General features: G+C 46.7%; 2 protein-coding genes across 5 annotated transcripts in view; one reads left to right on the plus strand and one right to left on the minus strand.

The window, feature by feature from the left end:
* The window catches only part of ikbkb (inhibitor of nuclear factor kappa B kinase subunit beta), a 37289-nt gene extending 34356 nt beyond the window's left edge, over positions 1-2933 (plus strand). For all 3 annotated transcript variants that reach the window (XM_046351026.1, XM_046351027.1, XM_046351025.1), the window contains exons 19-22: positions 1292-1439; positions 1538-1638; positions 1830-1929; positions 2085-2933. In XM_046351026.1, the coding sequence (XP_046206982.1) occupies positions 1292-1439; positions 1538-1638; positions 1830-1929; positions 2085-2144 (409 nt within the window). In that variant the 3' untranslated portion in view covers positions 2145-2933. The remainder of the gene's footprint in view (positions 1-1291; positions 1440-1537; positions 1639-1829; positions 1930-2084) is intronic.
* A 1976-nt stretch (positions 2934-4909) lies between these two features.
* LOC124036438 (voltage-dependent anion-selective channel protein 2-like) overlaps positions 4910-27740 on the minus strand; it is a 30326-nt gene continuing 7495 nt past the window's right edge. Inside the window, exons 3-11 of one of the 2 annotated variants that reach the window (XM_046351028.1) lie at positions 13567-13638; positions 12980-13029; positions 9383-9385; positions 8398-8550; positions 8151-8203; positions 7745-7972; positions 7069-7219; positions 6905-6962; positions 4910-5903 (exon numbers count right to left, since the gene is read on the minus strand). In XM_046351028.1, coding sequence (XP_046206984.1) covers positions 5812-5903; positions 6905-6962; positions 7069-7219; positions 7745-7972; positions 8151-8203; positions 8398-8550; positions 9383-9385; positions 12980-13029; positions 13567-13638 — 860 coding nt within the window. In that variant the 3' untranslated portion in view covers positions 4910-5811. The remainder of the gene's footprint in view (positions 5904-6904; positions 6963-7068; positions 7220-7744; positions 7973-8150; positions 8204-8397; positions 8551-9382; positions 9386-12979; positions 13030-13566; positions 13639-27740) is intronic. The other variant, XM_046351029.1, reaches the window with a different exon arrangement.

Consider the following 27740-nt stretch of genomic DNA (forward strand, 5'->3'; position numbering starts at 1 on the left):
CTCAGGTGTCCATGCACACACACACACTAGTCTACACACACCTCAGGTGTCAATGCACACACACACACTAGTCTACACACACCTCAGGTGTCCATGCACACACACACACACTAGTCTACACACACCTCAGGTGTCGATGCACACACACACACTAGTCTACACACACATCAGGTGTCGATGCACACACACACACTAGTCTACACACACCTCAGGTGTCCATGCACACACACACACTAGTCTACACACACCTCAGGTGTCGATGCACACACACACACTAGTCTACACACACCTCAGGTGTCCATGCACACACACACACTAGTCTACACACACATCAGGTGTCGATGCACACACACACACTAGTCTACACACACCTCAGGTGTCCATGCACACACACACACTAGTCTACACACACCTCAGGTGTCCATGGACACACACACACACTAGTCTACACACACCTCAGGTGTCGATGCACACACACACACTAGTCTACACACACCTCAGGTGTCGATGCACACACATACACTAGTCTACACACACCTCAGGTGTCCATGCACACACACACACTAGTCTCCACACACCTCAGGTGTCGATGCACACACACACACTAGTCTACACACACCTCAGGTGTCGATGCACACACACACACTAGTCTACACACACCTCAGGTGTCGATGCACACACACACACTAGTCTACACACACCTCAGGTGCCGATGCACACACACACACTAGTCTACACACACCTCAGGTTTTCGATGCACACACACACACTAGTCTACACACACCTCAGGTGTCGATGCACACACACACACACACTAGTCTACACACACCTCAGGTGTCGATGCACACACACACACTAGTCTACACACACCTCAGGTGTCGATGCACACACACACACACTAGTCTACACACACCTCAGGTGTCGATGCACACACACACACACACTAGTCTACACACACCTCAGGTGTCCATGCACACACACACACTAGTCTACACACACCTCAGGTGTCCATGCACACACACACACTAGTCTACACACACCTCAGGTGTCCATGCACACACACACACACTAGTCTACACACACCTCAGGTGTCCATGCACACACACACACAATAGTCTACACACACCTCAGGTGTCCATGCACACACACACACACAATAGTCTACACACACCTCAGGTGTCCATGCACACACACACACTAGTCTACACACACCTCAGGTGCCGTTCCATATACACACATTTGCGTTTTCACTCTCCCTGCAGTACAACAAGTGTGTGTGTGTGTGTTGCAGTAAGACGGTGGTGTGTCGTCAGCGTGTAATGGAGCTGCTACCCCGTGTAGAGGGCGTGGTACAGAGAATGGCTGAGAGTGAACAGGTCCTGATGAATCTACAGGAGAGACGGCAGAGGGAACTATGGAACCTGCTGAAAGTAGCCTGTGTAAGTGCACGCACAAATGCATACGGACACACACACACACACACACACACACACACACACACACACCTGATCAGTGTGTATCCTTGGTTGTTATTCAGAGTAAGGTGCGCAGCCCGGTGAGTGGGAGTCCTGTGGATGGGGGACGCTCTTCCTCCTCTCTTCCCCCTCTACTGACCCCCAGACCCAGCCTACAGCAGCTGTGAGTACACCCAACCACTCACACACCTCCTTCAGGTGGACAGACAGGCAGGCAGGTGGCGGGCAGACGGACAGACAGACGGATGTGTTTATAATGGTGTGCTCTTCTCTGTAGTGAGTTGGTGTTTTGTGTGTTAATAATGTGTGTATTTGAAGTGTGTGTGAGACTGCTTGCATGTGTGTGTGTTTCAGGGATGAGTCTCTGTCGGTGATCGAGGAGAGCAGGACGTTTGAGAGTCGACTACAGAGTCTGATACAGGAGACCATCCAGGAGTCTGAAAGCGATATGCAGGTACACACACACACACACACACACACACACACACACACACACACACACACACACACACACACACACACACACACACACACACACACACACACACACACACACACACACACACACAGGGTTGTGATAACATACAACTGGCTGTCTTTGTCTCCTAGTTGCTGAGAGAGTGGACGTGGCTGAGTGAAGGACAGGACCTTTCCTCTGATCTTTCCTGACTCTACTGGTTCCCACGGAGGCAGGGTTTCCCCTAGTTACTGATACCGGGTCAGAAATGTCATGTTAAGGATTGGAGTTAGACCTGAGGTTAAGGGATGATTCTGTCTCAAACTGATGTCAAACAGAAGAGCCGTCCCATTCCAGACCCCCTGTTGTGGTCCTCTGCTGCCGCTGTGTGGCGGGGAAGACTTACTGCAGCAGATTGCATCGCACAATTTGACACTGACTCTTGGCGGTGCTCCAAAAAGAATGGATTGAGCCAACATTGATATTTTTCAGGCTCATTGGCGTGCCGATATTAACATGTGCAACACCGCTGTAATCTATACCCTGGTGTATTGGGGTCATCTTCAATCCTGCTCTAAAAGGTGTAGGTTTGAATGAGGAAAATGTTGACCACTGGCATAGCTGTATTTAAACCTGGTCCAATCAAAACCAAACAATCTCACTGGTTGTCCTCTTTACTAAAGTCCTGGTGGTACTGGTTCTAAAGTCTGGTCTGTTCCCTGGTGATGATTCCTAATCTTTCAAAAATGTTTTTATGCGTGCCACAAAATATTCTCTGACCAAGGTTTTAAGCTGTAGCTTTTATATTCAGTTACCAGTCTCACAGTTCCCCCCAAAGAATGTAAAAGAGGCCCCATTGTGGACTTGCTGTGCCACTATGTAAAACATATATTTTTACTTTATCATATACAGTGCCTTGCGAAAGTATTCGGCCCCCTTGAACTTTGCGACCTTTTGCCACATTTCAGGCTTCAAACATAAAGATATAAAACTGTATATTTTTGTGAAGAATCAACAAGTGGGACACAATCATGAAGTGGAACGACATTTATTAGATATTTCAAACTTTTTTAACAAATCAAAAGCTGAAAAATTGGGCGTGCAAAATTATTCAGCCCCTTTACTTTCAGTGCAGCAAACTCTCTCCAGAAGTTCAGTGAGGATCTCTGAATGATCCAATGTTGACCTAAATGACTAATGATGATAAATACAATCCACCTGTGTGTAATCAAGTCTCCGTATAAATGCACCTGCACTGTGATAGTCTCAGAGGTCCGTTAAAAGCGCAGAGAGCATCATGAAGAACAAGGAAACCACCAGGCAGGTCCGAGATACTGTTGTGAAGAAGTTTAAAGCCAGATTTGGATACAAAAAGATTTCCCAAGCTTTAAACATCCCAAGGAGCACTGTGCAAGCGATAATATTGAAATGGAAGGAGTATCAGACCACTGCAAATCTACCAAGAACTGGCCGTCCTTCTAAACCTTCAGCTCATACAAGGAGAAGACTGATCAGAGATGCAGCCAAGAGGCCCATGATCACTCTGGATGAACTGCAGAGATCTACAGCTGAGGTGGGAGACTCTGTCCATAGGACAACAATCAGTCGTATATTGCACAAATCTGGCCTTTATGGAAGAGTGGCAAGAAGAAAGCCATTTCTTAAAGATATCCATAAAAAGTGTTGTTTAAAGTTTGCCACAAGCCACCTGGGAGACACACCAAACATGTGGAAGAAGGTGCTCTGGTCAGATGAAACCAAAATTGAACTTTTTGGCAACAATGCAAAACGTTATGTTTGGCGTAAAAGCAACACCCTGAACACACCATCCCCACTGTCAGACATGGTGGTGGCAGCATCATGGTTTGGGCCTGCTTTTCTTCAGCAGGGGCAGGGAAGATGGTTAAAATTGATGGGGAAGATGGATGGAGCCAAATACAGGACCATTCTGGAAGAAAACCTGGAGTCTGCAAAAGACCTGAGACTGGGATGGAGATTTGTCTTCCAACAAGACAATGATCCAAAACATAAAGCAAAATCTACAATGGAATGGTTCAAAAATAAACATATCCAGGTGTTAGAATGGCAAAGTCAAAGTCCAGACCTGAATCCAATCGAGAATCTGTGTAAAGAACTGAAAACTGCTGTTCAAAAATGCTCTCCATCCAACCTCACTGAGCTCGAGCTGTTTTGCAAGGAGGAATGGGAAAAAATTTCAGTCTCTCGATGTGCAAAACTGATAGACATACCCCAAGCGAATTACAGCTGTAATCGCAGCAAAAGGTGGTGCTACAAAATATTAACTTAAGGGGGGCTGAATAATTTTGCACGCCCAATTTCAGTTTTTGATTTGTTAAAGTTTGAAATATCCCATAAATGTCGTACCACTTCATGATTGTGTCCCACTTGTTGATTCTTCACAAAAAAAAATGCAGTTTTATATCTTTATGTTTAAAGCCTGAAATGTGGCAAAAGGTTGCAAAGTTCAAGGGGGCCGAATACTTTCGCAAGGCACTGTAGGGCCATTTTTGGGTCTAGATTGCAGGAAATGGCAGTTACAGGTGTTAAACACAAATATCGCTGCCCCTCCCTCCGGGCCTCCCCCCGGGCCTCCCCCGGCAGCACAACGTTATTTAAAAAATCCTGAGGAGGACCCTGCATACTATAACAGTTAGAACTGGGCCTTTGGGGATTTTTTGGTTTGAAACTGTATATCTTCTGATGCTGGATCTCTATGTACATTACTAAGACTGGTGCAGAATATCCTGTGTGTATATACTTATTTTTAATTGTTAACATTTTTTAATAATTGATATTGCAACATTTACTGCAGTATATTAATTGGTTGGGTTATTTTACTTAACTGTGGTCTATTATGTGTAAGAACGTGTATCTGGTTGAATTAAACTTCAACCACCACATATGGTGACATGACTTTAAACAAAATATGTATTAATTTTGAATACAGGAGACTCAGTGTTTGACATTCTTCTTTATTCCTTAAAGTCAGTTTGAGGTTTCACCTATCAACAACCGTCCCTCTTCCAAGCACAGACACAACATAATGTGGTAGTTAGAATTAAAAGATGAAAAGACAAAAAAATAAACATGACAGGTTTTGAAAATACCCACACATGCCTAGTCTTCTCAAAACTCAACCACAAGAGAAGTTGGAAAAAGAAAATCAACCAGTCCCCCATTTTGAATAGAATTCTAAACTACCCATCTTATTCCAGTATGCTCGTTTGCCACTGAAAGTGATCATCTGCCCACAGAAAGGTGTATGTGTGTATATATATATATATATATATATATATATATATGTCTGGGACAGGGGAACATGAAATGTAAAAATAAATTGTTCCTTCAAAACAAGTCCCTACTGGCTTTGATTGACAGACTGTATCTCATTCAAGTCAAAAGTAAATTAAATACATGATCTCAGGCAAAGTGAAATTATACCACACAATAAAACCCTACTAAAAAAAGGTGCCTACGATCCCATCTCACAAAAAAGAAAAATGTCTGTTTTTGTGGAGGAAGTGGAACACAAGGTTGACTTGTGACTATATATTACACCACTTTGGACCAGAGCTCTATATGAAGTAGTCATAAGTAGTATACTATCTGGTGAAGAGGGTTTGTACTGGTATTGCTAAGGAGATGATAGAGAGATTGTGAACCAAAAAAAACAACTGGCTTCAACAGTACTGGAGGTCTCAGAGGGTGCCACGGGCTGCAGGGTTATGGCCAAAAGACTTGGGAGGTGTGTGTGTGTGTGTGTGTGTGTGTGTGTGTGTGTGTGTGTGTGTGGGAGGTGGAGATGTGTCAGGTGTCATTGAGGCGCTTTTCTCTCATCCACTTCTCTTCCCTCCATCCTTATGCCTCCAGCTCAAAGCCCATGCCAACCTTGTGACCGCCTGCATTGAAGTTTTTCGCGTCGATCAGAGCTGAGAGAGTCAGCTTCACTCCTAGAGAGAGAGACACCAGTCTTAACACAGAAAGTACTGCTCCTTTCATATCCACTGAACAAAAATATAAAAGATTTTACTAAGTTACAGTTCATATAAGGAAATTAGGCAATTGAAACAAATTCATTAGGCCCTAATCTATGGATTTCACTTGACTGGGAATACAGATATGCATCTGTGGATCCCAGATATCTTTCAAATAGATTAGGTAGGTGGATCAGAAAACCAGTCAGTATCTGGTGTGACCATGATTTGCTACATGCAGTGTGACCTATCTCCTTCACATAGAGTTGGCCTGTGGAATATCCCACTCTACTTCAATAGCTGTGCGAAGTTGTTGGATTTTGGTGGGAACTGGAACACGCTGTCGTACATGTCGATCCAGAGCATCCAAAGCTTGCTCAATGGGTGACATGTCTAGTGAGTATGCAGGCCATGGAAGAACTGGGACATTGTCAGCTTCCAGGAACTGTGTACAGATCCATGCAACATGGGGCCTTGCATTTTCATGCTGAAACTGGCAATTTTAGCATGTACATCTTGAGGAAAACTCAAAAACATTTTACATGACATTCAGGCAACAGCTCTGGTGGACATTACTGCAGTCAGTATGCCAATTTCACTCTCCCTCAAAACTTGAGTCATCTGTGGCATTGTGTTGTGTGCCAAAACTGCACATTTGAGTGGCCTTTTATTCTCCCCAGCACAAGGTGCACCTGTGTAATGATCATGCTGTTTAATCATATTATTGATATGCACAAAATTCCAGAGAAATAAGCTTTGTGCATATGGAACATTTATGGGATCTTTTATTTCAGCTCATAAAACATAGGAGCAACACTTCACATGTTGTTTATATTTGTGTTCAGTCTATAGAGTAGACATAACCTATTCCTTTCTTCTAAACAACTCCTCTGGTACTAATAGTCAAGGTTTGTAGATAGACAGATGTAGCTCGGCATCTGGTAGATACAGGTAAAGGTTAAGGTGATTTGAGTTACCTGGCCGGAGGGCTTGTGTGTAGCCGACTCCAATTAGACTGGCGTTATTGACTTTGGCCTGCAGGGGGAGACAGACAGGTGAGACAAGCACGCATTTGGCTGGTTGTGTGGTTCTAGTCCTGGCATTATGGACAGGTGTGTGGTTATGTATGTGTGGTACACACAGACAGGGAAGCGTCCTTGTCCAGCTGGTATTTGGCTCCAATGCCGAAGCGTGTGTTGTTGCTGCCGGCCGTCCAGGCCAGGTTGATGGCTGTTTCCAGGTGGCAGTTCACCTTCTGGTAGATGGAGCCGCCGAACTCTGTACCATCATTACTGAGAGGACAAAACACCATGGACTTATTCAGTACGGTGCTGCATAGCTTTTAAAGCAACTTCTGGTGGATCATGACTGGTCAGTTGGCAAATGTAACACAGAAGTAATAGAAATAATGAAACGCATGGAGAAAACATCCTCTGCTGGTCAGTGGTTAGGTTAGATTCAGGGTTAGTGGTTAGTTTAGATTCAGGGTTAGTGGGGTCAGTGGTTATGTTAGAGTCAGGGTTAGTGGTTAGGTTAGAGTCAGGGTTAGTGGTTAGGTTAGAGTTAGTGGTTAGGTTAGAGTCAGGGTTAGTGGTTAGGTTAGAGTCAGGGTTAGTGGTTAGGTTAGAGTCAGGGTTAGTGGTTAGGTTAGAGTTAGTGGTTAGGTTAGAGTCAGGGTTAGTGGTTAGGTTAGAGTCAGGGTTGTGGGGATAGTGGTTAGGTTATAGTCAGCGTTGGGGATAGTGGTTAAGGGTAGTAGTTAGGGTCAGTGGTTATGAGTAGAAATAAAGGTTAAGGTTAGGAGTTGTGGTACTCACACGTTGGTGTGGAGCTGGAAGTCCCCAGCCTTGTATCCCAAGGCAAAGTTGTTCTGGGCCAGTTTAGACTTGGATGTGTCGAAAGCCATCTGGTACCCGGCCAGCCAGCCCTCGTAGCCCAGCACAGCAGCAGCGTGGACCGTGGGGCTAGCCATGTCAAAGTCCAGGTCACAGCCCAAGTTGATGAAGTCACGCTTGTAGCCAGTCTTCAGCTTGGCACTCTTCTTACTGCAGACAGAGAGGAAGGGGCCAGATAAAAGTAGAGGGGGTGTCGGGCTCCATGTGACATTATGGGCCGTATTATGTCTATACTGGTGCTGTGATTATTTCAAAATCCTTCATGTTCATGTGCACTACTAAAGATTAGGCGGGGAGGTAAAGATTGATCAGTGAGTGATCAGCTTACCCGGTGTTGGGCACAAACGACATGTCCAGGCCCAGCTTCAAGCCTTTAGCCAGCTACAGACATACAGGATAGAGGAGATATATCACATATCGTTGAACAGAAGACAAAACAATATGGTTAATAATAGTAGTGACTTTCAGATGTTGTGTATATTTACCCGTTTTCATTGAATAAGTCAATATCAAGTGCCGTCGGATGATTAAGTGTCATGTAACCTGGTTTTAGGCTGAACTTGTTTCAAACTCACCTGGTCCTCCATGGAGACCTCTGTGGCCAGGGTGTTGTCTGTGTTCCATTTCTGGGTGAAGCTCAGGCCCAGCTCCTTCACCTTGTACTTGGTCTCCAGGTTACCTGCTGCCTTCCCTGTGTCTGTGTTACTGGAGCCTGAGGTTGAAAACTCCTGAGAGAAGGAAGGAGAGGGGCGGGAGAGAGAGGAGGTAGGGGGGTTGGAGAGGGGCAGGAGAGAGGAGGTAGGCCGGTTGGAGAAGGAGAGGGGAAATGAGGGATGGTTAATAGCAGAAAAGAAAGAGCACAGAAGAAAATGATGCAAGGGAGAGAAAAGAGAAGGGGAACTGATACAGACGAGTAGTCTTAACGAGAGCTTAGCACACTCCTCACTGGAGAGAGAAAGATGTATATGAGAGAGAAATAGAGGAGCACCCCTTCCACATCTCTGCCAAGCAATTCCTCTCAGGTTTGCATGACTGATTGTAGCCAGTAGTTACTATTTTGAGTAGTGGTAGATACCCTGAAGCAGTGATCACCAACATTAGTCCTGGACCGTATCCAGGCTTTTGTTCCACCCAGCACACCTCCTTTAACTAATCAACTAATCCTCTAGACCTTCAGTAGTTGAATCGGGTGTGTTAGTGCTGAGCTGGAACCAAATCTTGTGTTGATGACCACTGTGTTAGACACTGGGGGAATCCATGGAGAGGTGAATGGCGAAAGGATGCTAGGAGAAGGCTGTGAGCTGAGGGAAGAGACCCTGTTTGTTGGTCAAGACAGTCATCTAGTCACTGGCTGACCAGTAACCTATAGAGCAGTAGCCTGGCCACTTAGACCACTCTAAAGGTGTGTCTATGGAGAGGAGTTAATGATGTTATAGTTTTAGCAGTGTAGGGGGAATGGTATCAATCAGCTGGGACACTGCTGCAAGAAAGCCTGCAGGGAGCAAAAGCCTGCTCCACACAATCACACACACACACACACACACACACACACACCCTTACCATCTGACAATGGAAGTCCAGAGAGGAAGCAGAAAAAAGGCAAAGGAAGAGAGAGGCAGAGAGTTAAGTCAGAAACAGAGGTATTCACACCCATTCGCTTTTCCACGCTTTCAGAAAGATCAGGTGCCCATTTACATATTGTATACCAGAGACACCAACTCTGCACCAACGTGTTTGAACTCAGAGAGAGAGACTAAAATATGAGAGAGAGAGAGAGAGAGAGAGAGAGAGACTAAAATATGAGAGAGAGAGAGAGAGAGAGAGAGAGACAGAGACAGAGACAGAGACAGAGAGACAGACTAAAATATGAGAGAGAGAGACTAAAATATGAGAGAGAGAGAGAGAGAGAGAGAGAGAGAGAGAGAGAGAGACTAAAAATAGAGAGAGAGAGAGAGAGAGAGAGAGAGAGAGACTAAAATATGAGAGAGAGAGAGAGAGAGAGAGAGAGAGAGAGAGAGAGACTAAAATATGAGAGAGAGAGAGAGAGAGAGAGAGAGACAGAGACAGAGACAGAGACAGAGAGACAGACTAAAATATGAGAGAGAGAGAGACTAAAACATGAGAGAGCGATCCTAAAATATGAGAGAGCGATCCTAAAATATGAGAGAGCGATCCTAAAATATGAGAGAGCGATCCTAAAATATGAGAGAGCGATCCTAAAATATGAGAGAGCGATCCTAAAATATGAGAGAGCGATCCTAAAATATGAGAGAGCGATCCTAAAATATGAGAGAGCGATCCTAAAATATGAGAGAGAGAGAGAGCGATCCTAAAACATGAGAGAGAGAGAGAGCGATCCTAAAACATGAGAGAGAGAGCGATCCTAAAACATGAGAGAGCGATCCTAAAACATGAGAGAGAGAGAGCGATCCTAAAATATGAGAGAGAGAGAGAGCGATCCTAAAACATGAGAGAGAGAGAGCGATCCTAAAATATGAGAGAGAGAGAGAGCGATCCTAAAACATGAGAGAGAGAGAGCGATCCTAAAACATGAGAGAGAGAGAGCGATCCTAAAACATGAGAGAGAGAGAGAGCGATCCTAAAACATGAGAGAGAGAGAGCGATCCTAAAATATGAGAGAGAGAGAGAGCGATCCTAAAACATGAGAGAGAGAGAGAGCGATCCTAAAATAAAACATGAGAGAGAGAGAGCGATCCTAAAATATGAGAGAGAGAGAGCGATCCTAAAATATGAGAGAGAGAGAGCGATCCTAAAACATGAGAGAGAGAGAGAGCGATCCTAAAACATGAGAGAGCGATCCTAAAATATGAGAGAGAGAGAGAGCGATCCTAAAACATGAGAGAGCGATCCTAAAATATGAGAGAGAGAGAGCGATCCTAAAACATGAGAGAGAGAGAGAGCGATCCTAAAACATGAGAGAGCGATCCTAAAATATGAGAGAGAGAGAGAGAGAGAGAGAGAGAGAGAGACTAAAATATGAGAGAGAGAGAGAGAGAGAGAGAGAGAGAGAGAGAGACTAAAATATGAGAGAGAGAGAGAGAGAGAGAGAGACAGAGACAGAGACAGAGACAGAGAGACAGACTAAAATATGAGAGAGAGAGAGACTAAAACATGAGAGAGCGATCCTAAAATATGAGAGAGCGATCCTAAAATATGAGAGAGCGATCCTAAAATATGAGAGAGCGATCCTAAAATATGAGAGAGCGATCCTAAAATATGAGAGAGCGATCCTAAAATATGAGAGAGCGATCCTAAAATATGAGAGAGCGATCCTAAAATATGAGAGAGCGATCCTAAAATATGAGAGAGCGATCCTAAAATATGAGAGAGCGATCCTAAAATATGAGAGAGAGAGAGAGCGATCCTAAAACATGAGAGAGAGAGAGAGCGATCCTAAAACATGAGAGAGAGAGCGATCCTAAAACATGAGAGAGCGATCCTAAAACATGAGAGAGAGAGAGCGATCCTAAAATATGAGAGAGAGAGAGAGCGATCCTAAAACATGAGAGAGAGAGAGCGATCCTAAAATATGAGAGAGAGAGAGAGCGATCCTAAAACATGAGAGAGAGAGAGCGATCCTAAAACATGAGAGAGAGAGAGCGATCCTAAAACATGAGAGAGAGAGAGAGCGATCCTAAAACATGAGAGAGAGAGAGAGCGATCCTAAAACATGAGAGAGAGAGAGCGATCCTAAAATATGAGAGAGAGAGCGATCCTAAAACATGAGAGAGAGAGAGCGATCCTAAAACATGAGAGAGAGAGAGCGATCCTAAAACATGAGAGAGCGATCCTAAAACATGAGAGAGAGAGAGAGCGATCCTAAAACATGAGAGAGAGAGAGCGATCCTAAAACATGAGAGAGAGAGAGCGATCCTAAAACATGAGAGAGAGAGCGATCCTAAAACATGAGAGAGAGAGAGAGCGATCCTAAAACATGAGAGAGAGAGAGCGATCCTAAAACATGAGAGAGAGAGAGAGCGATCCTAAAACATGAGAGAGAGAGAGAGCGATCCTAAAACATGAGAGAGAGAGAGCGATCCTAAAACATGAGAGAGAGAGAGAGCGATCCTAAAACATGAGAGAGAGAGAGAGCGATCCTAAAATATGAGAGAGAGAGAGCGATCCTAAAATATGAGAGAGAGAGAGAGCGATCCTAAAACATGAGAGAGAGAGAGAGCGATCCTAAAACATGAGAGAGCGATCCTAAAATATGAGAGAGAGAGAGAGCGATCCTAAAACATGAGAGAGCGATCCTAAAATATGAGAGAGCGATCCTAAAACATGAGAGAGAGAGAGAGCGATCCTAAAACATGAGAGAGAGCGATCCTAAAACATGAGAGAGAGAGAGAGCGATCCTAAAACATGAGAGAGAGAGAGCGATCCTAAAACATGAGAGAGAGAGAGCGATCCTAAAACATGAGAGAGAGAGAGCGATCCTAAAACATGAGAGAGAGAGCGATCCTAAAACATGAGAGAGAGAGAGCGATCCTAAAACATGAGAGAGCGATCCTAAAACATGAGAGAGAGAGCGATCCTAAAATATGAGAGAGAGAGAGCGATCCTAAAACATGAGAGAGAGAGAGCGATCCTAAAACATGAGAGAGAGAGAGCGATCCTAAAACATGAGAGAGAGAGAGCGATCCTAAAACATGAGAGAGAGAGAGCGATCCTAAAACATGAGAGAGAGAGAGCGATCCTAAAATATGAGAGAGAGAGAGAGCGATCCTAAAATATGAGAGAGAGCGATCCTAAAATATGAGAGAGAGAGAGAGCGATCCTAAAATATGAGAGAGAGAGAGAGCGATCCTAAAATATGAGAGAGAGAGAGCGATCCTAAAATATGAGAGAGAGAGAGCGATCCTAAAATATGAGAGAGAGAGCGATCCTAAAATATGAGAGAGAGAGCGATCCTAAAATATGAGAGAGAGAGAGCGATCCTAAAATATGAGAGAGAGAGAGCGATCCTAAAATATGAGAGAGAGAGAGCGATCCTAAAATATGAGAGAGAGAGAGCGATCCTAAAATATGAGAGAGAGAGAGCGATCCTAAAATATGAGAGAGAGAGAGAGCGATCCTAAAATATGAGAGAGAGAGAGAGCGATCCTAAAATATGAGAGAGAGAGAGGTTGTACTTACAACTCCACTCTGGGCCTTTGTCTTTAGGTCCAGTTTCACGATTCCAAAGCCTAGAGAGAAAGAGGGGGAAGAGAAAAATGATGTCTCTATTCATGGTCCTGTATGGCTCAGTTGGTAGAGCAAGGCACTTACAACACCAGGATTAAAGTCACTGGATATAAAGCATCTGCTAAATGGCATATATCATATACGGTATATATTCAAAATAGAGGAGCAAACCACATTTGGACCTTCGTTATTGTATACATGATTACATGACTGTTTTCAATGAGGGTCATCCAAGCATCAAAGTTGTGAAACAAGAACATTTGCAGAAAAGTTGATCTGATAGTCAGAAAGAAAGATGACGAGGCACTGTGACTCATAACGGAGTCCCTGCCCCTATCCCCTGACGGTTGTAAATCAAAGGCTAGAGGTCACAGTCCTGGATGACCAGCTGAGGTTTATGGTTTCAGAGGGAGAGAGAAAGAGCGAGAGAGAGACAGATGTTAGAGTTATCCTAAGAGCGTACAGACATGAAATATGCAGGTGTCTCCTCCCTTTCTCCTTGTGTGTGTGGTGGTGGAGGGGGTGATTTGATGACTCACCATAGCCCTTGCCGAAGATGTCTTTGGCGGCTTTTCCCAGGTCCGAGTATGCAGGAGGAACCGCCATGGCGACTGTGGAGAGAGATGGACACGTTAGGGTGCATCTCTGATACTAGAACATCACCTCTTTAACGCACAGGAGGCAAAAAGCTGATCAAACGGAGCGCCCAAGCCAGCACACATCACAATTCTACACAGAACAGGTCCAACACAGCACCTACCTAGAACTTCACACAGAACACAGCTTTGTGCTAGTAAAGTGGCTTTGAACTGAAACACACACAGCATCTAGGCCTATACACAGCGTCACAGCATCTAGGCCTATACACAGCATCCACACAGCATCTAGGCCTATACACAGCATCCACACAGCATCTAGGCCTATACACAGCGTCCACACAGCATCTAGGCCTATACACAGCGTCCACACAGCATCTAGGCCTATACACTGCGTCCACACAGCATCTAGGCCTATACACAGCGTCCACACAGCATCTAGGCCTATACACAGCGTCCACACAGCATCTAGGCCTATACACAGCGTCCACACAGCATCTAGGCCTATACACAGCGTCCACACAGCATCTAGGCCTATACACAGCGTCCACACAGCATCTAGGCCTATACACAGCGTCCACACAGCATCTAGGCCTATACACAGCGTCCACACAGCATCTAGGCCTATACACAGCGTCCACACAGCATCTAGGCCTATACACAGCGTCCACACAGCATCTAGGCCTATACACAGCGTCCACACAGCATCTAGGCCTATACACAGTGTCCAATCTAGAAGAAAAAGAAACGCACACCTATTTAGGTGAGGTGCTGGCTAGCGGAGGAGAAAATTTGAAAATGAAAGAGCCACACACTCTAGGAGCTCAGATGCAAGAATGTAATTACCAATGTTTCGACAGCCAAGCTGTCTTCATCAGGGTATAATCACAAACACTGAGGGATGACTCGTTTATGTAGTGTCAAAAGACACAGGTGTCTGTAATCTTGGCCAAGAGTGGCCTAATATCATTGGTTAATTATCAAATATTAAAATGTCATACAAAGAACAGCATACAAACAATAAATGGATAGCATACGATCATACATTCATTTTAGACTACACAAGCTTACAAACAATTACAATGGCAAAGTCACAATAATCACAAGAATGGCTTCAGATCAAAGTCTACGTTGAGACCGAAGGGAGCAAGGGTCTTTAAGTTAAAGATCCAGGCAGCCTCTCGTTTTAACAATAAATGATCAAGGTCACCCGCACTCCTAGGGAGGGTGACATGTTCGATGCCAATGTAACGCAGAGACGAAATCCAGTGGCCTGCCTTCAAAAAGTGGGCCGCAACTGAGTAAGTCAAGTTGTTGCACCTAATGGTGCTACGATGCTCTGAGATCGGTTGACAACTCCATTGTGTCCTCCTCCCAGAGCGCTAAGAACCTTGGCGTGATCCTGGACAACACCCTGTCGTTCTCAACCAACATCAAGGCGGTGGCCCGTTCCTGTAGGTTCATGCTCTACAACATCCACAGAGTACGACCCTGCCTCACACAGGAAGCGGCGCAGGTCCTAATCCAGGCACTTGTCATCTCCCGTCTGGATTACTGCAACTCGCTGTTGGCTGGGCTCCCTGCCTGTGCCATTAAACCCCTTCAACTCATCCAGAACGCCGCAGCCCGTCTGGTGTTCAACCTTCCCAAGTTCTCTCACGTCACCCCGCTCCTCCGTTCTCTCCACTGGCTTCCAGTTGAAGCTCGCATCCGCTACAAGACCATGGTGCTTGCCTACGGAGCTGTGAGGGGAACGGCACCTCAGTACCTCCCGGCTCTGATCAGGCCCTACACCCAAACAAGGGCACTGCGTTCATCCACCTCTGGCCTGCTCGCCTCCCTACCACTGAGGAAGTACAGCTCCCGCTCAGCCCAGTCAAAACTGTTCGCTGCTCTGGCCCCCCAATGGTGGAACAAACTCCCTCACGACGCCAGGACAGCGGAGTCAATCACCACCTTCCGGAGACACCTGAAACCCCACCTCTTTAAGGAATACCTAGGATAGGATAAGTAATCCCTCTCACCCCCCCCCGCTTTAAGATTTAGATGCACTATTGTAAAGTGACTGTTCGACTCGATGTCATAAGGTGAATGCACCAATTTGTAAGTCGCTCTGGATAAGAGCGTCTGCTAAATGACTTAAATGTAAATGTAATGTAAATGAGATACGTACTTTTAATTCGCGCTTTGTTTTACCCAGATAATTTACTACAAGGACAAGTTATAAGATAAATAACTGCCTTATAGTGGAGCACGTAATAACACCTTTTATTGGGATCGATTTCCCTGTTTGTGGGTGTTTGAAGGATCTACATGTATAAGTGTCATTGCATTGAGCACAGCCATTACACTTGTAGTTTCCATCCAGTAGGGGGCGCAAATAGACGTTGTTCAGGAATATCTTGGGGTGGTAAATCAGAGTACCAATTGTTCTCTGAGATTTCTGCCCCGCGAGAATATGACCAAGTGACGGTCCGAAAACACATTACCGAGACTATCATCTGATTTTAGAATGTGCCAATGTTTGTGAACAATTCCCTTAATTTGTTCAGAACGTTTTGAATAGCGGGTAGTTAGAACGCAAGAATGCGTCTTTTTGCGAGACTGACCTTGAAAAAGGTCATATCTCGTTTTGTTTAGAATTTTCTCAATGGCAATATTAATCTTTTTTTGTAGCCCCTCTGCTTGAACTTTCTTTGCATCTCAGCCATATTTCTGTCGAAATCAGATTCTTTTTTTTTGCAAATTCTTTTGATTCGACAGAATTGGCTATAGGGCAAACTATTTTTCAAGGGAAGTGGGTGACAACTATCAGCCCTCAACAAACTGTTACGATTAGTAGGTTTCCTGTAAAAATCAGTGTGTAGAACATTATCTTCATCAGAAGATCAAGAAAACTGATTTTGAAGTGTATCAGATTGCATAGTAAATCTCAAATGATCAGAACAGGAGTTAAGAAAAGCATAAAACGCCTGAATCTGTTTTGCATCACCCCTCCACAGAACACAAATATCATCAATATACCGTTTCCAAATAATGATGTTAGGCAAGAAAACATTTTTGAGAGGATTGAAAATAGACTTTCTCCATGTAACCCACATACAAATTAGCATAGTTAGGAGCCATGGGGGATCCCATAGCAGTACCCTTGTCCGAATAAAGATATAATTTAAAAACATGAAATAGTTGTGTGTGAGTACTATTTCAGCCAATGTTATAATGCAGGCACTGAAAGGAAGTTCATTAGGGGCCACGTTGCAGAATAAAATGTTCCATAGCTTCAATTACCGCCCTCGTGTGGAATATTTGTGTATAACGACTCAACATCAAAAGTAACTAACAAGGTATTCTCAGGGAGAGGATCAAGAGATTCAATGATAGAAATCCTACTGCTGGTGTCCTTTACAAAGGAGGGGAGCTGTTCTGCGACCATACTGCTGGTCTAATACAAAAAAATCAACAAAAGTAGATAGAGGGGCTGTTACTGCATTAATGCCCGCTACAATAGGGGCTGTTACTGCATCAATGACCGCTACAATAGGGGCTGTTACTGCATCAATGCCCGCTACAATAGGGGCCGTTACTGCATCAATGACCGCTACAATAGGGGCCGTTACTGCATCAATGCCCGCTACAATAGGGGCCGTTACTGCATCAATGCCCGCTACAATAGGGGCCGTTACTGCATCAATGCCCGCTACAATAGGGGCCGTTTGCATCAATGCCATCAAGGGGCTGTTACTGCATCAATGACCGCTACAATAGGGGCCGTTAGTGCATCAATGCCCGCTACAATAGGGGCTGTTACTGCATCAATGACCGCTACAATAGGGGCCGTTAGTGCATCAATGCCCGCTACAATAGGGGCTGTTACTGCATCAATGACCGCTACAATAGGGGCTGTTACTGCATCAATGCCCGCTACAATAGGGGCCGTTAGTGCATCAATGCCTGACCAGAACTTAAATACCAATTTAGGACAGTAAAGACAGTATTCTGAAATTGGGAAGTAGGGTCACTTCTGAGTTTCTTGTAAAAGGTGTTGTCAAGCAGCTGTCTATGACACTCATGTATATAAACTCTCTTATCCATGAGTACAACCGACCCACCCTTATCAGCAGGACCAATAAGGACTGACGTATCGGATTGTAAATCAAGCAAAGCTTGTTTTTCATCCTTAGGTAAATGATTTGGACTCCTGTTTGTTCTTAAGGAGATGTCGAATATCTTTTTCCACAAGTCTTTAATATGTCTCGATAGAGTGATTGCGATTGGCTGGAGGTATAAAATAACTCTTGCTTCTAAAAGGAGTCAGAGTATGTGCAGGAGAGCAACCTACTGGCTCAATAGAAGTGTCAGAATTAGAGGAGCTAAAGTATTCCCTTAAACGGATATTTAAAAAAAACTTAAACATGTCTACCTTAACATCACAATCGTTGCACTGGGTTGTAGACACAAAATATAACCCTTTATTAAGCAAAGAGACATGGGCAGAGCTCAATATCTTGCTTGATAAATTAAAGACACTCAGTCCTGTGGGTTCTGGGACCATGTGAACGGTCTCCTCTGCCTCTGATAGCCGTTTCTTCTTACGCCGTCGGGTGCAGCATCTCGTGGATGCGCGTGCCTGTGGCCACCTCCGCCCTTCCGTCCGCCCAGTCTCTTGTTGAATAAAAAACTACCACTGGAAGCCGATGAGGCGAGTAAAGTGTTGATCAGACGGGGGTGGATTGAAGGAAGCGGCATCCCTCCTGCGTCTGCCATGGAGAAGGGGAGCAGGACCTCCCTTGTCAGGGTTTTTCCAGAAGTAGACTATCCTCGGCCTTGTCTTTTTTGTCTTGGTTGAATTTCTTGATTTTAAGTTCCTTTATTTCTGTAGACAACTTGTCCTGGTGCGCTTGGTTAGTTTTCCTCAGTTCATTGAATATGCCATCATCATTAGCTATTTGTAGCTATTTGTAGAGCTGTGCGTTTGTCTTTAATCGTGTTATCCATTTCAATAAAATCCCTTTTCAACTGGTCAACAATTAATGTAATTAAATCAATAGAGCATTTGTTCAGGGTGGCACACCAGCACTCACAGAAATCATCTGTGCGCTGTCCCAATGATGGTTATTTTTGCCACCTGAGTCCCTGTGGAATAATGCCTTGAGTGACTATATGTAGATGTGTTCTCGTCTGGCGCTTAGATAAATGTAACAGATCTTTCGATACGTCAGAATTACCTCCCGGCATGTCAAAAAGCAGCATCTAAGCCAACACACAGTGTCCACACAGCATCTGTAACGGTCGTCATCAGTTGAAGAAGGTGAGGACCAAGGTACAGCGTGGTATGTGTCCATATTTAGTAAATGAATATGTAAAAAACTAAATAACAAAGAGAAACGACCGAAAACAGTTCTGGCTGGTGCAGACAGAAAACAGAAAACAATCACCCACGAAACACAATAGAAAACAGGCTCCCTAAATATGGTTCTCAATCAGGGACAACAATTGACAGCTGCCTCTGATTGAGAACCATACCAGGCCGAACACAGAAATACCAAATCATAGAAAAACTAACATAGACAACCCACCCAACTCACACCCTGACCATACTAAAACAAAGACATAACAAAAGAACTAAGGTCAGAACGTGACAGCATCTAGGCCTACACACAGTGTCCACACAGCATCGAGCACTAGACACAGTGTCCACACAGCATCGAGCACTAGACACGGTGTCCACACAGCATCGAGCACTAGACACAGTGTCCACACAGCATCGAGCACTAGACACGGTGTCCACACAGCATCGAGCACTAGACACGGTGTCCACACAGCATCGAGCACTAGACACAGTGTCCACACAGCATCTAGGCCTACACACAGTGTCCACACAGCATCGAGCACTAGACACGGTGTCCACACAGCATCGAGCACTAGACACGGTGTCCACACAGCATCGAGCACTAGACACGGTGTCCACACAGCATCGAGCATTAGACACGGTGTCCACACAGCATCGAGCACTAGACACGGTGTCCACACAGCATCTAGGCCTACACACAGTGTCCACACAGCATCGAGCACTAGACACGGTGTCCACACAGCATCTAGGCCTACACACAGTGTCCACACAGCATCTAGGCCTACACACAGTGTCCACACAGCATCGAGCACTAGACACGGTGTCCACACAACATCTAGGCCTACACACGGTGTCCACACAGCATCTAGGCCTACACACAGTGTCCACACAGCATCGAGCACTAGACACGGTGTCCACACAGCATCGAGCACTAGACACAGTGTCCACACAGCATCGAGCACTAGACACGGTGTCCACACAGCATCGAGCACTAGACACGGTGTCCACACAGCATCGAGCACTAGACACGGTGTCCACACAGCATCTAGGCCTACACACAGTGTCCACACAGCATCGAGCACTAGACACGGTGTCCACACAGCATCGAGCACTAGACACGGTGTCCACACAGCATCTAGGCCTACACACAGTGTCCACACAGAATCGAGCACTAGACACGGTGTCCACACAGCATCGAGCACTAGACACGGTGTCCACACAGCATCTAGGCCTACACACAGTGTCCACACAGCATCGAGCACTAGACACGGTGTCCACACAGCATCGAGCACTAGACACGGTGTCCACACAGCATCGAGCACTAGACACGGTGTCCACACAGCATCTAGGCCTACACACGGTGTCCACACAGCATCGAGCACTAGACACGGTGTCCACACAGCATCGAGCACTAGACACGGTGTCCACACAGCATCGAACACTAGACACGGTGTCCACACAGCATCGAGCACTAGACACGGTGTCCACACAGCATCGAGCACTAGACACGGTGTCCACACAGCATCGAGCACTAGACACGGTGTCCACACAGCATCGAGCACTAGACACGGTGTCCACACAGCATCGAGCACTAGACACGGTGTCCACACAGCATCGAGCACTAGACACGGTGTCCACACAGCATCGAGCACTAGACACGGTGTCCACACAGCATCGAGCACTAGACACGGTGTCCACACAGCATCTAGGCCTACACACAGTGTCCACACAGCATCTAGGCCTACACACAGTGTCCACACAGCATCGAGCACTAGACACGGTGTCCACACAGCATCTAGGCCTACACACGGTGTCCACACAGCATCTAGGCCTACACACAGTGTCCACACAGCATCGAGCACTAGACACGGTGTCCACACAGCATCGAGCACTAGACACAGTGTCCACACAGCATCGAGCACTAGACACGGTGTCCACACAGCATCGAGCACTAGACACGGTGTCCACACAGCATCGAGCACTAGACACGGTGTCCACACAGCATCTAGGCCTACACACAGTGTCCACACAGCATCTAGGCCTACACACAGTGTCCACACAGCATCGAGCACTAGACACGGTGTCCACACAGCATCTAGGCCTACACACGGTGTCCACACAGCATCTAGGCCTACACACAGTGTCCACACAGCATCGAGCACTAGACACGGTGTCCACACAGCATCGAGCACTAGACACAGTGTCCACACAGCATCGAGCACTAGACACGGTGTCCACACAGCATCGAGCACTAGACACGGTGTCCACACAGCATCGAGTACTAGACACGGTGTCCACACAGCATCTAGGCCTACACACAGTGTCCACACAGCATCGAGCACTAGACACGGTGTCCACACAGCATCGAGCACTAGACACGGTGTCCACACAGCATCGAGCACTAGACACGGTGTTCACACAGCATCTAGGCCTACACACGGTGTCCACACAGCATCGAGCACTAGACACGGTGTCCACACAGCATCTAGGCCTACACACGGTGTCCACACAGCATCGAGCACTAGACACGGTGTCCACACAGCATCAAGCACTAGACACGGTGTCCACACAGCATCGAGCACTAGACACGGTGTCCACACAGCATCGAGCACTAGACACGGTGTCCACACAGCATCGAGCACTAGACACGGTGTCCACACAGCATCGAGCACTAGACACGGTGTCCACACAGCATCGAGCACTAGACACGGTGTCCACACAGCATCTAGGCCTACACACAGTGTCCACACAGCATCGAGCACTAGACACAGTGTCCACACAGCATCTAGGCCTACACACAGTGTCCACACAGCATCTAGGCCTACACACAGTGTCCACACAGCATCGAGCACTAGACACAGTGTCCACACAGCATCTAGGCCTACACACGGTGTCCACACAGCATCTAGGCCTACACACAGTGTCCACACAGCATCGAGCACTAGACATGGTGTCCACACAGCATCGAGCACTAGACACGGTGTCCACACAGCATCGAGCACTAGACACAGTGTCCACACAGCATCTAGGCCTACACACGGTGTCCACACAGCATCTAGGCCTACACACAGTGTCCACACAGCATCGAGCACTAGACACGGTGTCCACACAGCATCGAGCACTAGACACAGTGTCCACACAGCATCGAGCACTAGACACGGTGTCCACACAGCATCGAGCACTAGACACGGTGTCCACACAGCATCGAGCACTAGACACAGTGTCCACACAGCATCTAGGCCTACACACAGTGTCCACACAGCATCGAGCACTAGACACGGTGTCCACACAGCATCGAGCACTAGACACAGTGTCCACACAGCATCTAGGCCTACACACGGTGTCCACACAGCATCTAGGCCTACACACAGTGTCCACACAGCATCGAGCACTAGACACGGTGTCCACACAGCATCGAGCACTAGACACAGTGTCCACACAGCATCGAGCACTAGACACGGTGTCCACACAGCATCGAGCACTAGACACGGTGTCCACACAGCATCGAGCACTAGACACGGTGTCCACACAGCATCTAGGCCTACACACGGTGTCCACACAGCATCTAGGCCTACACACAGTGTCCACACAGCATCGAGCACTAGACACGGTGTCCACACAGCATCGAGCACTAGACACAGTGTCCACACAGCATCGAGCACTAGACACGGTGTCCACACAGCATCGAGCACTAGACACGGTGTCCACACAGCATCGAGCACTAGACACGGTGTCCACACAGCATCTAGGCCTACACACAGTGTCCACACAGCATCGAGCACTAGACACGGTGTCCACACAGCATCGAGCACTAGACACGGTGTCCACACAGCATCTAGGCCTACACACAGTGTCCACACAGCATCTAGGCCTACACACAGTGTCCACACAGCATCGAGCACTAGACACGGTGTCCACACAGCATCTAGGCCTACACACGGTGTCCACACAGCATCTAGGCCTACACACAGTGTCCACACAGCATCGAGCACTAGACACGGTGTCCACACAGCATCGAGCACTAGACACAGTGTCCACACAGCATCGAGCACTAGAGACGGTGTCCACACAGCATCGAGCACTAGACACGGTGTCCACACAGCATCGAGCACTAGACACGGTGTCCACACAGCATCTAGGCCTACACACAGTGTCCACACAGCATCGAGCACTAGACACGGTGTCCACACAGCATCGAGCACTAGACACGGTGTCCACACAGCATCGAGCACTAGACACGGTGTCCACACAGCATCGAGCACTAGACACGGTGTCCACACAGCATCTAGGCCTACACACGGTGTCCACACAGCATCGAGCACTAGACACGGTGTCCACACAGCATCGAGCACTAGAGACGGTGTCCACACAGCATCGAGCACTAGACACGGTGTCCACACAGCATCGAGCACTAGACACGGTGTCCACACAGCATCGAGCACTAGACACGGTGTCCACACAGCATCGAGCACTAGACACTGTGTCCACACAGCATCGAGCACTAGACACGGTGTCCACACAGCATCGAGCACTAGACACGGTGTCCACACAGCATCGAGCACTAGACACGGTGTCCACACAGCATCGAGCACTAGACACGGTGTCCACACAGCATCGAGCACTAGACACGGTGTCCACACAGCATCGAGCACTAGACACGGTGTCCACCCAGCATCGAGCACTATACACGGTGTCCACACAGCATCGAGCACTAGACACGGTGTCCACACAGCATCGAGCACTAGACACGGTGTCCACCCAGCATCGAGCACTATACACGGTGTCCACCCAGCATCGAGCACTAGACACGGTGTCCACACAGCATCGAGCACTAGACACGGTGTCCACACAGCATCGAGCACTAGACACGGTGTCCACACAGCATCGAGCACTAGACACGGTGTCCACACAGCATCGAGCACTAGACACGGTGTCCACACTGCATCGAGCACTAGACACGGTGTCCACACAGCATCGAGCACTAGACATGGTGTCCACACAGCATCGAGCACTAGACACGGTGTCCACACAGCATCGAGCACTAGACACGGTGTCCACACAGCATCGAGCACTAGACACGGTGTTCACACAGCATCGAGCACTAGACACGGTGTCCACACAGCATCTAGGCCTACACACAGTGTCCACACAGCATCGAGCACTAGACACGGTGTCCACACAGCATCTAGGCCTACACACGGTGTCCACACAGCATCTAGGCCTACACACAGTGTCCACACAGCATCGAGCACTAGACACGGTGTCCACACAGCATCGAGCACTAGACACAGTGTCCACACAGCATCGAGCACTAGACACAGTGTCCACACAGCATCGAGCACTAGACATGGTGTCCACACAGCATCGAGCACTAGACACGGTGTCCACACAGCATCGAGCACTAGACACGGTGTCCACACAGCATCTAGGCCTACACACAGTGTCCACACAGCATCGAGCACTAGACACGGTGTCCACACAGCATCGAGCACTAGACACGGTGTCCACACAGCATCGAGCACTAGACACGGTGTCCACACAGCATCTAGGCCTACACACAGTGTCCACACAGCATCGAGCACTAGACACGGTGTCCACACAGCATCGAGCACTAGACACGGTGTCCACACAGCATCTAGGCCTACACACAGTGTCCACACAGAATCGAGCACAAGACACGGTGTCCACACAGCATCGAGCACTAGACACGGTGTCCACACAGCATTGAGCACTAGACACGGTGTCCACACAGCATCTAGGCCTACACACAGTGTCCACACAGCATCGAGCACTAGACACGGTGTCCACACAGCATCGAGCACTAGACACAGTGTCCACACAGCATCGAGCACTAGACACGGTGTCCACACAGCATCGAGCACTAGACACGGTGTCCACACAGCATCGAGCACTAGACACGGTGTCCACACAGCATCGAGCACTAGACACGGTGTCCACACAGCATCGAGCACTAGACACGGTGTCCACACAGCTTCGAGCACTAGACACGGTGTCCACACAGCATCGAGCACTAGACACGGTGTGCACACAGCATTGAGCACTAGACACAGTGTCCACACAGCATCTATCTATGCGTTCACAGTAACACACAGTGTCCACACAGCATCGAGCACTAGACACAGTGTCCACACAGCATCGAGCACTAAACACGGTGTCCACACAGCATCGAGCACTAGACACAGTGTCCATACAGGATCGAGCACTAGACCCGGTGTCCACACAGCATCGAGCACTAGACACAGTGTCCACACAGCATCGAGCACTAGACAAGGTGTCCACACAGCATCGAGCACTAGACACGGTGTCCACACAGCATCGAGCACTAGACACGGTGTCCACACAGCATCGAGCACTAGACACAGTGTCCACACAGCATCTATCTATGCGTTCACAGTAACACACACCACACGCTGCTCTAGAAAGGTTTCAACATACACCACACAGTTTCTACTAACTAGTGGATCTACAGGCCCACTAATGCCTTCCTCTTGGTAAGGTGCTCACACAATCCTTGACTGTGTCCTAAATAATATTCACATTAGTATACCAGGCTATTCAGTATGAATGGCAAATTCATTAATTCATACTAAAGTAGTTTCCAAAGTTGTGTTGGAGCCTTGTCACTGAGCTAAATCTGGGAATCTTATTCTCTTTTATAAAGGTGTGCTTTGTAAAATCAATGTACTGTCAAGTACTGACGGCCGGGCCAGCTACAGTAGCCCTGATGTGGTCTACTGGGCCTGTGATATATTGCTTTTCACTCCCCCCTACATCCCCACTCTAGGCCAGCCAATTGGTTTAACTCAATTTATTCATGGCATCAGTCTATAAGCAAACCGCTAGCTAGCACGGTTTAACTTAATGGGATTGACTCTTACGAGGGAGGGACTGCTTGTCTTTTGACCCCTGGTATACCAGGTAAACATCTCTATAAATAGGAAACCACATGGCACAGTCTGATCAGAGCCACCTTAAGATTAAAGGAATAGTTTGCCCTAAATCAAAGTCTGTTTGATTTTGGGGTGAACTGTGCCTTTAAAAGCCTGCCACTTCATTGCCTAAGTTAGCGCTGTTAGGAGTTAGCTGCCTGCGTTGAAGATGTTAGCGTAAGAAGATGTGGAAGAAGATGTATGCCATATAGCAATCACAGTATACGTCACAGCACCCGAGCTAGTATGCCACTATGCGCTATTGAATGACAGGAAGCCTAAGTCAGAGTTTGGTCGGTTCAACAACTATCCCCACTGCACACAACTGCACTATGCTAGCTTTTATAATGTCACCAGGGTCCCCTGTGTCTCTGCTTTCATATAGGACCGGTGTGTGTGTGTGTGTGTGTGTGTGTGTGTGTGTGTGTGTGTGTGTGTGTGTGTGTGTGTGTGTGTGTGTGTGTGTGTGTGTGTGTGTGTGTGTGTGTGTGTGTGTGTGTGTGTGTGTGTGTGTGTGTGTGTGTGTGTGTGTGTGTGTGTGTGTGTGTGTGTGTGGTGACTTTGCTGTGGCAGTGTATCTCTTTCTGCTCAGTGGTTTCTTTTCCTCAATGACCACTTGAATATATGCCCTTTCAGATGAGTTTCTTGTAAACGTATCATGTTACCTATCAAGTCCTCACACATCCATAGTTGTGAAGGAATGGAGACAAGGACAGGGCAAGAATAGCGACCAGGACTGTTGGGGAAAAGCCCAGTGTTTCTTAAGGTGATACTGCGGGATATTGACAATGAGGCCCTTTATCTACTTCCCCAGTCAGATGAAATTATGGATACCATTTTTATGTCTCTGTGTCCATTATGAAGGAAGTTAGAGGTCGTTTCACGAGCCTGCTAACAGATACCCAATCTGCCCTACCAAGCAAAAAGGCAGTAACTGCTCATGGTGTGGAACTGAGAAAAACTTCTTTTTTTTTACCTTGGTTTAACAGTAACTTTATGCAGTTACTACTAACATGACCCCCATGTTCTCCAAAACACAATACTACAATAGAGGCAGGATACTTGTCAACATGATTAAGCATGTATTTAATGTAGAAAAAATTACATTAACTCATTTTCGACCAAATGAGCAGTAGCATAGACTTCTAGTCATTGTGCTAAAGCTAGTTATCAATTGCGGTAGCAATAGTTAGCAACTTCCTTCAAACCGCACACAGAGACATGAATATGGTATCCAAAAGTTAATCTGACTCTGGGGATGTAGATTAAGGGCCTCATTTCCAAAATCCTTTACGTACTCTCTGACACTTGTGTTTAATATGTGCTAAACATCCGTAACATCTGAATGATAGATTGATCAATCTATTGAGTCAGTCCAGGGGATCCTGATGACATCTTTGTCTCTGTCACGCCCTGGTCTAAGTATTTTGTGTTTTTCTTCATGTATTGGGTCAGGCCAGGGTGTGGCATGGAGTTTTTGTATTGTGGTGTGTTTTGTCTTGGGGTTTTGGTGTGTATGTATTTGGGATTGTAGCTAGTGGGGTTATCTAGCAAAGTCTTTGGCTGTCTGGAGTGGTTCTCAATCAGAGGCAGGTGCTTATCGTTGTCTCTGATTGGGAACCATATTTAGGCAGCCATATTCTTAGAGTTTGTCGTGGGTGATTGTCCTGAGTGTTTTGACGTCCTTATTCTGTGTTAGTTTGCACCAGTTAAGGCTGTTTTGGTTTTCACTACGTTTATTATTTTGTAGAGTTTGTGTTTTGGATTCGTGTTACGTTGTGATTAAACATGGATCACAATATACCCGCTGCAGTTTG

The sequence above is a fragment of the Oncorhynchus gorbuscha genome, linkage group LG05 (genome assembly GCF_021184085.1).
Source record: "Oncorhynchus gorbuscha isolate QuinsamMale2020 ecotype Even-year linkage group LG05, OgorEven_v1.0, whole genome shotgun sequence".
NCBI classification, from domain to species: Eukaryota; Metazoa; Chordata; class Actinopteri; order Salmoniformes; family Salmonidae; genus Oncorhynchus; species Oncorhynchus gorbuscha.